Source organism: Leptodactylus fuscus, chromosome 9, assembly GCF_031893055.1.
Source record: "Leptodactylus fuscus isolate aLepFus1 chromosome 9, aLepFus1.hap2, whole genome shotgun sequence".
Classification (NCBI taxonomy): Eukaryota; Metazoa; Chordata; class Amphibia; order Anura; family Leptodactylidae; genus Leptodactylus; species Leptodactylus fuscus.
The window spans coordinates 6,294,062-6,310,092 of NC_134273.1; the positions used below are offsets into that span (position 1 = coordinate 6,294,062).

General features: G+C 45.8%; 1 protein-coding gene across 1 annotated transcript in view; it reads left to right on the top strand.

Annotated features, from left to right (window-relative positions):
• The first annotated feature begins 3,710 nt into the window (after positions 1 to 3,710).
• FGGY (FGGY carbohydrate kinase domain containing) overlaps positions 3,711 to 16,031 on the top strand; it is a 115,876-nt gene continuing 103,555 nt past the window's right edge. The window contains exons 1-4 of the mRNA XM_075287782.1: positions 3,711 to 3,783; positions 10,895 to 11,106; positions 13,688 to 13,799; positions 15,308 to 15,459. Of these exons, the coding sequence (XP_075143883.1) occupies positions 10,906 to 11,106; positions 13,688 to 13,799; positions 15,308 to 15,459 (465 nt within the window). The 5' untranslated portion in view covers positions 3,711 to 3,783; positions 10,895 to 10,905. The remainder of the gene's footprint in view (positions 3,784 to 10,894; positions 11,107 to 13,687; positions 13,800 to 15,307; positions 15,460 to 16,031) is intronic.

Below are 16,031 nucleotides of genomic sequence, written 5' to 3' on the forward strand. Positions count from 1 at the left end.
AAACATGAATAGTGGAATAACCGACTGTCCATGATACAATACTGACAAGTAACCTGCACAGCGACTCTCCGGAGTACCCTGAACACCCTGGCAACTCTCCTCGATATCCTGGACATACCCTGGTAGTCCTGCTAGATACCCCGGACACACCCTGGTAGTCCTGCTAGATACCCTGGACACTATGGTAGTCCTGCTAGATACTCTGGACACTATGGTAGTCCTGCTAGATACTCTGGACACTATGGTAGTCCTGCTAGATACTCTGGACACTATGGTAGTCCTGCTAGATACCCTGGACACTATGGTAGTCCTGCTAGATACCCTGGACACTATGGTAGTCCTGCTAGATACCCTGGACACTATGGTAGTCCTGCTAGATACCCTGGACACTATGGTAGTCCTGCTAGATACCCTGGACACTATGGTAGTCCTGCTAGATACCCTGGACACTATGGTAGTCCTGCTAGATACTCTGGACACTATGGTAGTCCTGCTAGATACTCTGGACACTATGGTAGTCCTGCTAGATACCCTGGACACACCCTGGTAGTCCTGCTAGATACCCTGGACACTATGGTAGTCCTGCTAGATACTCTGGACACTATGGTAGTCCTGCTAGATACCCTGGACACTATGGTAGCCCTGCTAAACACCCTGGACACACCCTGGTAGTCCTGCTAGATACCCTGGACACTATGGTAGCCCTGCTAAACACCCTGGACACACCCTGGTAGTCCTGCTAGATACTCTGGACACTATGGTAGTCCTGCTAGATATCCTGGACACTATGGTAGTCCTGCTAGATACTCTGGACACTATGGTAGTCCTGCTAGATACTCTGGACACTATGGTAGTCCTGCTAGATACTCTGGACACTATGGTAGTCCTGCTAGATACCCTGGACACACCCTGGTAGTCCTGCTAGATACCCTGGACACTATGGTAGTCCTGCTAGATACTCTGGACACTATGGTAGTCCTGCTAGATACTCTGGACACTATGGTAGTCCTGCTAGATACTCTGGACACTATGGTAGTCCTGCTAGATACCCTGGACACTATGGTAGTCCTGCTAGATACCCTGGACACTATGGTAGTCCTGCTAGATACTCTGGACACTATGGTAGTCCTGCTAGATACCCTGGACACTATGGTAGTCCTGCTAGATACCCTGGACACACCCTGGTAGTCCTGCTAGATACCCTGGACACTATGGTAGTCCTGCTAGATACTCTGGACACTATGGTAGTCCTGCTAGATACTCTGGACACTATGGTAGTCCTGCTAGATACTCTGGACACTATGGTAGTCCTGCTAGATACCCTGGACACTATGGTAGTCCTGCTAGATACCCTGGACACTATGGTAGTCCTGCTAGATACCCTGGACACTATGGTAGTCCTGCTAGATACCCTGGACACTATGGTAGTCCTGCTAGATACCCTGGACACTATGGTAGTCCTGCTAGATACCCTGGACACTATGGTAGTCCTGCTAGATACCCTGGACACTATGGTAGTCCTGCTAGATACCCTGGACACTATGGTAGTCCTGCTAGATACTCTGGACACTATGGTAGTCCTGCTAGATACTCTGGACAATATGGTAGTCCTGCTAGATACCCTGGACACACCCTGGTAGTCCTGCTAGATACCCTGGACACTATGGTAGTCCTGCTAGATACTCTGGACACTATGGTAGTCCTGCTAGATACCCTGGACACTATGGTAGCCCTGCTAAACACCCTGGACACACCCTGGTAGTCCTGCTAGATACCCTGGACACTATGGTAGCCCTGCTAAACACCCTGGACACACCCTGGTAGTCCTGCTAGATACTCTGGACACTATGGTAGTCCTGCTAGATATCCTGGACACTATGGTAGTCCTGCTAGATACTCTGGACACTATGGTAGTCCTGCTAGATACTCTGGACACTATGGTAGTCCTGCTAGATACTCTGGACACTATGGTAGTCCTGCTAGATACCCTGGACACACCCTGGTAGTCCTGCTAGATACCCTGGACACTATGGTAGTCCTGCTAGATACTCTGGACACTATGGTAGTCCTGCTAGATACTCTGGACACTATGGTAGTCCTGCTAGATACTCTGGACACTATGGTAGTCCTGCTAGATACCCTGGACACTATGGTAGTCCTGCTAGATACCCTGGACACTATGGTAGTCCTGCTAGATACTCTGGACACTATGGTAGTCCTGCTAGATACCCTGGACACTATGGTAGTCCTGCTAGATACCCTGGACACACCCTGGTAGTCCTGCTAGATACCCTGGACACTATGGTAGTCCTGCTAGATACTCTGGACACTATGGTAGTCCTGCTAGATACTCTGGACACTATGGTAGTCCTGCTAGATACTCTGGACACTATGGTAGTCCTGCTAGATACCCTGGACACTATGGTAGTCCTGCTAGATACCCTGGACACTATGGTAGTCCTGCTAGATACCCTGGACACTCTGTTAGCCCTTCTCAATATTCTGGACATCTTGGTTCCCTTACTCAATACCCTGGACTCCCTGACAGCTCTCCTTAATATACGGGACTCACCCTGGTAGCCCACAATGGTCAGCCTCCTGCGCGGCGCATACGCTCCCCGCTCCCATTGAAATGAATGGGAGCGTGTACGGCATGCAAAGGGTCACGCGGCGTATACGTGCCAAATCTCGCGGGACGTTACGCCGTGTGAATGCTCCCTAATAGTCTTCCTTGATACCCTGAACACCCTGGTAGCCCCTCCTCAGTACTTCAGACACCCTGGTGGCCCTCCTGAACACCCTGGACATTACAGTATGGGACAGTAGCGGTGCGGCAGTGGCTCGCAGTGTTATAGATATCTATGATACAATGAGTCCGGGTCTCTGGACAGAGTACATTCCCCGTCTCAGGTGGCGTAGCATTGTTCTTTACAATTCATAAGGGGTTTTGGCTTCAAAAATTTCAAGCAAAAATCAGGTGCCGGAATAACAGGTAGAACCTGAAGGTCTGAGGGCTCAGAGTCAAATATCATCTGAGGATAACTAAACTGGTTTGTTACAAATTTTCTGAATTTTTGGGATTCACCACCTACAAACCACTATTTTACTTTAAGGTCTACATAATACTCCCTCATACTCACCTCTCCTGTCCTCTGTGCGCCTCCTCTCACCTCCTGAGTGATGTCATTGGGCCAGCAGGATGGCTGAGGCCTGTCTCACACCCCAGGGGCCACATGCTGCCTCTGCACCCCTCTGGTTACACCCTTGGTGGGTGAGTGCTACTGCCCGGGGCCCAGACTATAGTCAGTCCCTGTTACCCTGCGATTGCACAGACTATTCGGTCGTACATAGTAACAATTCACACCTTGTAGGAGATTTATCCCGACTTCTCCAGGACACAAATAAAAAGTTCCTTTATTTAAACCTAATAAATTTCTGTTTCTCCTGGAAAATCTCTACCAGGACGTGTTGATGTGGACACAAGTCAGACCTGTCTGCTGTTCTCCAGCCTTAAACAGAACCGGGGGCTTTACAGTCCCAAAAAACATAACCCACCCCTCCCCTGCTGGAGAAGAATGAGACAGTGCGGGTTATAGAGCAACCTCAGACTGTCTGCCCCGGGGCGAAGTGCAAACCAGATCTGAGCCAATCCCACAATCTGTACAAAAGACCAATCACCAGCAATCTGACAAATCCCATAAACTGCAGAATCTCAGAGGAAGCTGAGACAGAAACATTGTAACAAACTGCTGTGAAAGTAACCAGTGTGTACAGGGCCTACAAGTAAGTGACTACTGCACCACCATCTCCATACAGAACTACTGAGACCTGGGGGAGGATATGACAGGAGAATATACCACAATGTAAACTTACTATCACAAATAATATCAACCCCCCCCCCCCCCCAGCAGAATAAAAGGCGTCATATACAGCAGCCTATAGTCTGTCCATGGAACTGCAGGACTATTATTACTACAGCAAGTGACATCAGTGTGACCATGACCACAAGGTGATATCTGACTAATGCCCAATATAATATATAATAAGGACAATATACAACATTGTACACCAACTAATATAGTGTATAACACAGGGTAAGTCATGTAATGTATGTACACAGTGACTGCACCAGCAGAATAGTGAGCGCAGCTCTGGAGTATAATACAGGATAAGTAATGTAATGTATGTACACAGTGACTGCACCAGCAGAATAGTGAGCGCAGCTCTGGAGTATAATACAGGATAAGTAATGTAATGTATGTACACAGTGACTGTACCAGCAGAATAGTGAGCGCAGCTCTGGAGTATAATACAGGATAAGTAATGTAATGTATGTACACAGTGACTGCACCAGCAGAATAGTGAGCGCAGCTCTGGAGTATAATACAGGATAAGTAATGTAATGTATGTACACAGTGACTGTACCAGCAGAATAGTCAGCGCAGCTCTGGAGTATAATACAGGATAAGTAATGTAATGTATGTACACAGTGACTGTACCAGCAGAATAGTCAGCGCAGCTCTGGAGTATAATACAGGATAAGTAATGTAATGTATGTACACAGTGACTGTACCAGCAGAATAGTGAGCACAGCTCTGGAGTATAATACAGGATAAGTAATGTAATGTATGTACACAGTGACTGTACCAGCAGAATAGTGAGCGCAGCTCTGGGGTATAATACAGGATAAGTAATGTAATGTATGTACACAGTGACTGCACCAGCAGAATAGTGAGCACAGCTCTGGAGTATAATACAGGATAAGTAATGTAATGTATGTACACAGTGACTGCACCAGCAGAATAGTGAGCGCAGCTCTGGAGTATAATACAGGATAGGTAATGTAATGTATGTACACAGTGACTGTACCAGCAGAATAGTGAGCGCAGCTCTGGAGTATAATACAGGATAAGTAATGTAATGTATGTACATAGTGACTGCACCAGCAGAATAGTGAGCGCAGCTCTGGAGTATAATACAGGATAAGTAATGTAATGTATGTACACAGTGACTGCACCAGCAGAATAGTGAGCGCAGCTCTGGAGTATAATACAGGATAAGTAATGTAATGTATGTACACAGTGACTACACCAGCAGAATAGTGAGCGAAGCTCTGGAGTATAATACAGGATAAGTAATGTAATGTATGTACACAGTGACTGCACCAGCAGAATAGTGAGCGCAGCTCTGGAGTATAATACAGGATAAGTAATGTAATGTATGTACACAGTGACTGCACCAGCAGAATAGTGAGCGCAGCTCTGGTGTATAATACAGGATAAGTAATGTAATGTATGTACATAGTGACTGCATCAGCAGAATAGTGAGCGCAGCTTTGGAGTATAATACAGGATAAGTAATGTAATGTAAGTACACAGTGACTGTACCAGCAGAATAGTCAGCGCAGCTCTGGAGTATAATACAGGATAAGTAATGTAATGTATGTACACAGTGACTGTACCAGCAGAATAGTGAGTGCAGCTCTGGAGTATAATACAGGATAAGTAATGTAATGTATGTACACAGTGACTGTACCAGCAGAATAGTGAGCGCAGCTCTGGAGTATAATACAGGATAAGTAATGTAATGTAAGTACACAGTGACTGTACCAGCAGAATAGTGAGCGCAGCTCTGGAGTATAATACAGGATAAGTAATGTAATGTATGTACACAGTGACTGTACCAGCAGAATAGTGAGCGCAGCTCTGGAGTATAATACAGGATAAGTAATGTAATGTATGTACACAGTGACTGCACCAGCAGAATAGTGAGCGCAGCTCTGGAGTATAATACAGGATAAGTAATGTAATGTAAGTACACAGTGACTGCACCAGCAGAATAGTGAGTGCAGCTCTGGAGTATAATGCAGGATAAGTAATGTAATGTATGTACACAGTAACTGTACTAGCAGAATAGTGAGCGCAGCTCTGGAGTATAATACAGGATAAGTAATGTAATGTATGTACACAGTGACTGCACCAGCAGAATAGTGAGTGCAGCTCTGGAGTATAATGCAGGATAAGTAATGTAATGTATGTACACAGTGACTGTACCAGCAGAATAGTGAGCGCAGCTCTGGAGTATAATGCAGGATAAGTAATGTAATGTATGTACACAGTGACTGTACCAGCAGAATAGTGAGCGCAGCTCTGGGGTATAATACAGGATAAGTAATGTAATGTATGTACACAGTGACTGCACCAGCAGAATAGTGAGCGCAGCTCTGGGGTATAATACAGGATAAGTAATGTAATGTATGTACACAGTGACTGCACCAGCAGAATAGTGAGCGCAGCTCTGGAGTATAATACAGGATAAGTAATGTAATGTATGTACACAGTGACTGTACCAGCAGAATAGTGAGTGCAGCTCTGGGGTATAATACAGGATAAGTAATGTAATGTATGTACACAGTGACTGCACCAGCAGAATAGTGAGCGCAGCTCTGGAGTATAATACAGGATAAGTAATGTTATGTATGTACACAGTGACTGCGCCAGCAGAATAGTGAGCGCAGCTCTGGAGTATAATACAGGATAAGTAATTTAATGTATGTACACATTGACTGTACCAGCAGAATAGTGAGCGCAGCTCTGGGGTATAATACAGGATATAACTCAGGATCATTACAATTCTGATTGGGGACTCTTCCTAGTTCTGTTCCTTTTTACACATATTTTTATCATGTGACCAGCATGTCCTGCCAGTAACAGGTTGTAGAAGTTTATTTTCCTTCCATGGATACATTGGTACAGGTCGGGCGCCCGGTATAACATCCTGCTCTGTAGAATATCGTCTTTGATGCTTGTGTAACTTATTGTCTTCTCCAATACTACGCTATTCTGTCTCGGTGCCGGTCTCGCCCGCTTTGTGTATTTGCTGTCAGCTGGACGACGTCCTACTTAGACTTGTTCATATTTAATATTGACTGAAGCTGCTTCTTAAAATGGACCCGTCAATATTTAGTTTTCATTACTGGACTTGACTCTTTCAAGGGATTCTTTGTACCTGAACGGTAGAAAAATGTCTGTTCTTAAGACTTCGATAACACAAGGTGCGATCCAGACGTCTTGGCGAGATATCGCTGAAATGTTCATGTAGTGACACCTGTGCTGGAAACACTACATGTCCCACAATGCACCAGCGCAGAATAATATTAATATTCGTATAAAAAATGTTTCTTTGTTTCTATTGATTTATAACTAAGTTGTATCCTCTCCTCATCCTGCAGCAATGTAACCAGATGTGGCCAGAGATGCCCTCGTACCCGTCTGTAGCAGGGTGTCATGGAAAGTTCTTCAATCCCCTAATATACTTTCCTTGTTAGTCTGAGTTTTCTAGATTTCTGCTTGCTGTCAATCATTCTATGTTTACTGCCAGTGGCTACAAATCAGTCCATGGCCATGTAATATGTGGTCTATGGTCATGTGATATATGGTCTATGGTCATGTGATATACACATAGGTGCACAGCTCATTTTCAGACACATATCTGATTCATGAGCTGTGCACCTGTGTGTATATCACATGACCATAGACCGTATATCACATGACCATAGACCGTATATCACCTGACCATAGACCATATATCACATGGCCATAGACCGTATATCACCTGACCATAGACCATATATCACATGGCCATAGACCGTATATCACCTGACCATAGACCATATATCACATGGCCATAGACCGTATATCACATGACCATAGACCGTATATCACTTGACCATACACTGTATATCACATGACCATAGACCGTATATCACATGGCCATGGACTGATATTTAGCCACTGGCAGTAAGCAGTGATTTGTATAGATATAACTAGGAGCGTCTCGGCCTCTCTTGTTACATCCCATAGTTTTATTTGCCTTGGCAGCCGCTGCCTGGCACTGATCACTAGCGGTAATCTTACTGTCCTCCACAATCTCAAAGTTTTTCATTATTAAAATTTATGTACTATATATCCGCCCATGCTTCCCGCTTCCTTAGATCCCCCTGTAATATTCTACTATCCTCCTCATATTTCCTCATATTAGCTTATAGAGTTTAGTATCATCTTAAAATATGGACGCCCTGCTCTGTAACCCTCTACCAGGTAAAGGTATTATAGGAGAGGACCCTGTACTGCCTCCTGTAGCACCCCACTGGTAACTGTGACCCCCCAATACTGCCCCCTGTAGCACCCCACTGGTAACTGTGACCCAGTCTGAGTATTCCCCATTACCATGCTTCCTCTTTTTTCCTATCGCTGGGCCAGTTGTGAGCACATTCTTCCTTTTAATTTTTTATTCTGTCCTTCCTTTTTATGTCTTCTGTTCTTCTATCTTTCTTTTTCATCTTCCTGTCTTACATTCTTCTTTCTTGTCTTCCTTCCTGTCCTCCTTTTTAGAGATGAGCGAACACTGTTTGGATCAGCCGTTCCGAACAGCACGCTCCCATAGAAATGAATGGAAGCACCTGACACGTACACTTTGCCGGCGGCCGGTCGCCGTGCCACATGCTTCCATTCATTTCTATGGGAGCGTGCTGTTCGGAACGGCTGATCCAAACAGTGTTCGCTCATCTCTACTCCTTTTGTCTTTATGCTGTTCTTCATTATCTCCCTTTTTCCTCCTTGCCCCTTCCTTCTTTATATTCTTCTTGTCTTCCATCCTTTCTTCTTAACTTCCTCCTTCTTTCCTTCTTGTCTTCTTTCCATCTTCCTGTCTTTCATCTTTGTTTCTCCTCTTCCTTCCATCCTCATGTCTCTATCATTCCTTCTTTCTTGTCTTCTTTCCATCTTCATGCCTTTCATCCTTCCTTATCTTCCTTCCTCCCTCCTTGCCCCTTCCTTCCTTCTTTTCTTCCTTTCAGCTTTCTGTCTTCCATCCTTTCTTCTTAGCTTTCTCCTTCCTTGCCTCTTCCTTCCATTTTGTCTTCCTTCTGTCTTCGTGCCTTTCATCCTTACTTGTTATCTTCCTTGCACTCTCCTTGCCCCCTCTTTCCTTCTTGTCTTCCTTCCATCTTGCTATCCTTCCATCTTCCTATATTCCATCCTTCCTCCCTCTTTACCCGTTCCTTCCTTCCTTCTTGTCTTCCGTCCATCTTCCTATCCTTCCTTCCGTCTTCCTATCTTACATCCTTCCTCCCTCCTTGCTTGTTCCTTCCTTCCTTCTTGTCTTCCTTCCATCTTCCTATCTTCCATCCTTCCTCCCTCCTTGCCCGTTCCTTTCTTTCTTCCTTCCAGTCTTCCATCTTTCCTTCTTATCTTCCTCCCTACTTCCTTCCTTCCTTCCTTCCTTCCTTCCTTCCTTCCTTCCTTCCGTCTTCCTATCTTCCATCCTTCCTCCCTCCTTGCCCGTTCCTTTCTTTCTTCCTTCCAGTCTTCCATCTTTCCTTCTTATCTTCCTTCCTTCCTTCCTTCCTTCCTTCCTTCCTTCCTTCCTTCCTTCCTTCCTTCCTTCCTTCCTTCCTTCCTTCCTTCCTTCCTTCCGTCTTCCTATCTTCCATCCTTCCTCCCTCCCTGCCCGTTCCTTTCTTCCTTCCAGTCTTCCATCTTTCCTTCTTATCTTCCTCCCTCCTTCTTTCCTTTCTATAGTGAACAGATGAGATCATGGACAAGCCAAGACATGTCACTAGACCAACAAAGCGTCTTGATGTCACTTGACTGATTTAATCTTCGGCATCATCGATTGTCCTGGAAGACGAAGAAGAAGAACAGATAATAATTCCTATTTCCATTGTTGACATAATTGGTAGTAATAGGTTCACGTCACCCGCGGATAATCTACTGCGCCTCTTCCCATAGTGGCGGCCCGGCCGCCGTGCTACAACCGTAATGAATTAGCACAAGGACAGATGGAAGAGATAAAACAATCACGGTGATGGCGCAGTGATCCGCGCTGACCGCATCTCCATGGTGTCAGACTGTGTTTTGCATGCAGACGAGTTCTCGCTCCGCTGCCGCCGCCGTTGTCCTTTAAACAACCTCTGTAGCCCAAAATGCACTTAACTTGCACGGAGACGCGGACGGAGACGTGATTAATATTCCCTTGTAGTTTATTTCAATGTTACATTTTACAAAGTTGCGGCTCGGAGAAGGCTGACAGCCCCATCTTAATTAAGATTCATTATACAGAGAGTCTCTCTAAATGGAGGTCAGCGCGGCTTGTTTTGGAGTCAGCGACTGGCCCGCTCTCCTCTCGCTTTCAATCACAGCGGAGACGATCGAGAGAGAGAACATTTCCAAATTGATTTTACTTTATAAATTGCTTTCATTGCCCAGTATCAGAGGGAGAAAAAAAATAGAAGCAGATGTCCTAGCAGCGCCAATTCTCAAATGCATGCTGTAGGAAGGGTGATGGATGCGGCTAAGAACCCCCTCCCCCCGCCAACACTCAGGACTAATGCAGGTCTAGTACATCTAATATGTGTGACCAATAATAATACAGTAGATCAGGAGGCTTAAGGAAGGCAGACATGTCTGGAAGGAATGCTACATTGGTGGCCCATGTGGGTACTACGGGGCCCTTGGAGTATGGCGGAGGAGTCTCTGCAAGGCCAGGAGGCAAAAATAGACCAAATCATGAGAGGTTATATAGAAAAGCCAGACTAGAAATGTCACAATATGGGAGAGGGGCAATTCCAAAAACGTACAGTGCGGTGCAAAAGTTTTTGGCAGGTGGGTAAAAAATCCTGCAAAAAATACACAAAAAGTCAGTTTGTAAAATGCCCCATAAAAAAGGCCAATTTGTGAGTAACTTCTGCTGACTCCTGAGGAAATCCAGCTTACATTCTGCGCTGCGGCCGTTTCCTTCTTCCATTAGTCAACGTCTCCTTTTCTATAATAACTCCTATTACTCATGTATTATCCTGAGTCACCCATTATTTCCTAATCTGTCCCATTTTTAGCCAAATTCGAAATGCAGAAGACAAAAGCGGAAGCGGCCTCGTACTACATTGGCATAGATGTGGGCACAGCCAGCGTCCGTGCGGCATTGGTGGACCAGGCTGGGACGGTGGTTGACCAGGCGGAAGAATCTCTGACTATATGGGAACCGCGGCCGGACCACTACGAGCAGTCATCGGATGACATCTGGAGAGCGTGCTGTGCTGTCAGCGAGGTACCGAGCACGACCCTGCAAAGAAAGACACAAAATACTTTATTACACTTCCAAATAAACAAGTAAAAATGACCAAAAAGGTGAAGGAAAAATCCTGCCAATGAGAGACCCCTCGCACGCCCATACTGAGCCCTGTTGTCTCATGTCCTCACCTTACAATAAGGAGGCTGTCACCTTCAGACTTGTCAATTCACTTTTCAGACACCCCCAAGTGGTCACCTCTGGGAGGATTGTGTGTTGGCATACCCCACTGCACCCCACAAGGGACCCCCGATCAGTGAGGACCCCACTAATTACTCCAGTCATGTATCAGGGCATATATCCAGTGACATGAAGGAGGAGATGAGGAGGAGACAGCAGCTTCTTCCTCCCCCACCGATACCAACAAGGAATCTTTTAATATTTCATTTCAAAAATTCCTTCTGACCTCATAGGTCGCACATTTGATAGAGTGAGAAGATGCAGAAAATTCTTACCCCTCGTTCACATCTGTGTTGGTATTCCGTCTGGGGGAGTCTGCACGGGGACTCGCCGAAGGGAATACCCAACACAATTGCAAACGCTGTGCAGAAAAAGCACACGGACCCCATAGACTATAATGGGGTCTGTGCAGGGTCGGACTGGCCCACCGGGGAACCGGGGAATCTCCCGGCGGACCCCGAGCCTTGACTGTCAGTCCTCATTTTCTCAATGCAGAAGCATTGGTCAGGGGCCCGATCGGGACGTCAGGGGCTGGTTCGGGCCCCTGTCCAGTGCATTTGCATTGATAAACTGAGCACTGCTAGTGGCAGGGGCTGGATTGGTTAGCCCGGGGCCCCAGGCTGCCAGCAGCGCGTCTGTGTGCTTGCCGCCAGATCTCCGCACAGAACATGTAGTTTACAATCTACTTTCCTGTCCACATGATTTGTGCAGGCAGGGCGCGGCAAGCACATGGACCCCATTATAGTCTATGGGGTCTGTGTGCTTTTACTGCACACCGCTTGCAATTGCGTTTGGTATTACGTTCGGGGGGTCCTCATGCGGAATCTCCTAGACGGAATACCAATGCAGATGTGAACGAGGCCTTGGGCCGTATCTACACTATCCTGTAATTTACCTTCATTAGGGCATTTACACAGGTTGCCATTTGGAGGGGCCGCTCAGGTTCTCTCTGTATCTCTGTGTTCTCCGGGTATCACTCGTAACGTTTGACCTCTTCTGCCCTTTGACCCTATTAATGTTCAACTTCCCCTGAGAAACTTCAGAGGGGGGGGGGGGGGGGGATCCTTTGAACTTGTGATGGGGCCGCCTGGGATCTTATGGAGGACTTGTCACTAAGTGAGATGGTTTGATGGGACTTAACAAGATAATCGGCCTCATTAGTCTAATTGTTTTCTAGATGACAGTAATACGGCCTCGCTCATGATAGAAATGTTTTCTCTGCCCGGTCCTGATGGTTATACTGGAATCCTGCAAATTGACCTTGTTACTAAAAATCCTACAAGACCCCGGCCCCCTCTATGGGAATGTAAATTGTGATTCCTACATGGGACGGTGACTGACAATGTGTGTACAGCGCTGCGGAATATGGTGGCGCTATATAAGTGAGCAAGTTACTACTATGCCGTACAAATGTCAGTCTTACTGAAGGTTTCAAATTCTATTCATGATTTAGGAAGAGCTTTGCAGATCTTTGTTTTGTTCAAGGTCCCTTTAAGAAGATCCAGCTGTTGTATTATTCATGGCGTCCGCGGTAGACGGGTCAGCTCTCTGCGCGCTGCATCGATCACTCTGATCAATCATTAATGAGATGTGCCAAGAGCCCGGGATGAAACCATGTATACAGGACGGGGGGCGCTAGTATACACAGCAGGAGGTGGGGGGATACAGCTGCTTCATGTGCTCTGTGCCCCAACATTATAGACACTGACTATAGGGACTGACAGGAAGCAAAGAACAATGTAACAAAGAACAATGTAACAAATGTGTAATAAACAAATAGATAGATAGATAGATAGATAGATAGATAGATAGATAGATAGATAGATAGATAGGAGATCCCTCAAATACATTGAAACTCCAATATCCTAAAGCTTAGGACCTAAACAGATCAGACCCCTGAAATAAATAAGCCCCCAGACCAGACCAGAGTAACATACACTCAGATCAGTACACACCATCCTTTCAGTAGCCATTCAGTAGCCATTGCCAGGCCCCACCAATACTTCCGCTCCCTCCTATGCATATGTTTGTTGGATCCAGACACCCGGTATCCCCAGTGCAGATTCGGACGTTGGCCCTCCAGTTTGGCCCCTGCTCTAATCTATATACTAATGCCGTAGTCTCCATCTATTAGGAATCTACAACTCCCTGACGCCTCGCGCTTTATCTTCTATGTATTTTTATTTCATCCTTAACAAGTTTAAACCACGCAATTCTGGGAAGTGAATGTGCAGAGGAAGCGGCGACCCTCCCCTTATATACCAGCCTGGGGTATACAGCAGACGTGGCGGGGTTACTGACCCTCCTGGCCCTACACTGTAGTAATACAGGTCACATTCTCAGATTTTAATAGAAAGTCATTTACACTTTTGTCTTGCAGAAAGTCGCTCGGTCAGCAGGAATCGGTCAGATCCGCGGCCTGGGATTTGATGCCACCTGCTCCCTTGTGGTTCTGGATAAACAGTTCAGGCCCTTGGCGGTAAATGTAGAAGGTACGATGAAATAATACAGTAAAATTCCTTTAGTCCGGCACAGAATCGCCCTCACAACCCTCTGCTCATAGTTACTTCTGTTATAACAGTATAATCCAGAATTCACATGATTTAGGAATAAACATGGAAATAGCGCCTCTCAAGTCAATGGCTGTATCTGGTATTGCAGCTCGTCCCCTCCTGGAATACCCCAAACAGGCACTAAAAGGAGCTACAAACACGTACCTGAGGTTTAGCTATAAGTGGTGAGGGTTTGCTACAATTGTATCCAGACTAGACAATCATCAGGATTATACATTCTGCATTGATACATTGTAACAAATAGAGATGAGCTAGTACTATTCATAACTCCCGTTTGGAATAGCACGCACCCATAGGAATGAATGAACACAGCCGGCACGCAGACTTTGCCGGCGGCCGGCCACTTAACCCCCTGGATGCCGGCTGCGTCCATTCATTCCTATGGGTGCGTGCTATTTGAAACGGGAGTTATGAATAGTACTCGCTCATCTCTAGTAACAAACTATCCGCCTAGGAGGGAGATTCTGCTGCCATATTACTGCACAGAGGATTGTCTACACTGTAACAAACACTCAGCTGTGTGACGTATTGGGCCTGTACATCTCTGTTCCCATTCACTGACAGCCAGCAGAGATCTGAAGCACAGAGTCTATTAGAAAGCGATCAGGCTTTGTTCACACAGCCAGAATATTTCTTTTTTCCTCGAGTCTTCGGATAAGTTGTAATATCGTGTTACTTGGAAATCTGTATTTGTCAGGTTTTCGTGGGCGCAATTATAAGTCATTATTGTTAGCAGTAAGACGATCCCGTCACCCGGGGCATCTGGCGTCTGCGCTGTCTGCAGGGCGCACTCAGATATGCGCAGAGGTGTTGAAACGTCTTGAGGAATGAGGTGTTGTATCAGGTCTATCTCTACACAGAGAACATCTCCATCTATCACAGTGATGATTGCCGCGCCTGTCACTACTGTGCACTGACATCAGGGGTCACTGGATACAGGAGTTTCCATGTTTATAGGCAGGAGGAGAACAAGTTCCCACATGGGGGTCATCCTAGTGCTGCACGTGGAGCATGGCTGACGTCTATCCTTCCATCGGCTGCGGCTTCCCTGCACTCACATGACTCTCACAGTTCACCCCAGGACTACTGAACCCTGGTCAGCAGGGATTCATAGAACTGTCCCCTGACTATAGGTCTATACTGTTATAAAGTGACATATTCACCTCTCCTTTGGTCTCTCTCCTTCTTCTTCACCAGTGTCAGTCTTTAATGTACTTCTGGAATTCTATTCATGAATCTGTAAGATCAGGAAGAACAAAGCTAAGTCCTTCCCAGACGGGGGGCTGATATAGAACAAAGAATTATGGGCCGATTCTTATATTTGATACCTTGTATCTCCAGCCTATGGGGCCTCCTGCGTCAGACAAGTGACGTCTTAGTAATTTATTCTGTTTTTTCTCTTTTCACCACCTTCTTGTTTTCCTCAGGTGACCATAACAGGAATGTGATCATGTGGATGGATCATCGGGCGGGGAGTCAAGTAGAGCGGATTAACAGAACTAAACATGGCGTATTGCGTTATGTTGGCGGCGTGATGTCTGTCGAGATGCAACCACCCAAACTCCTCTGGCTGAAGGAAGTAAGTGTCATAGAAAAGCTGAGTCCTCACTCAACACCAAGCAAAGATCCTACAATACTAATCCTCAATAAGATCCAACAGTTAAGGAGACGTCTAACAAGAATCTCTATAGAAAGTCTGTAGTTATAGTTCAGTATCTATGATCTGCAACTCTTCAGGGGTGTGTGCACAGAGGGGGAGGAGCACTGATTGCTCCACCCACGAGGAGCCGATCTAGGCCAAGGAACAGGAAAGGAGTCTTAAACTGCAGTACCTGATGCGGTGTCTAAAAAAATGTTAAAGGGGATGTGGTTTATCCATGATACTAATAGTTGAGGTGCCAGATATTGGACCCCCCACTCATCACACATAATAGCCCATGGTAAGGATAGTCCTCAATGTATATGGAAAAGAATAAGATAAAGACAAGAAGATCCAAAATGTCTGATCCCAAATAGTCTCCCCCCCAAGGAAATCTTCTCAATCATCTACCAAAAATACATTCAAAAATTCAAACAAAAAAAACCCCAAAAGATCTGAAAAGTCTCATTTAAAATTTTTTCAAAAAATATATTTGAAATAAAAATTTTAAT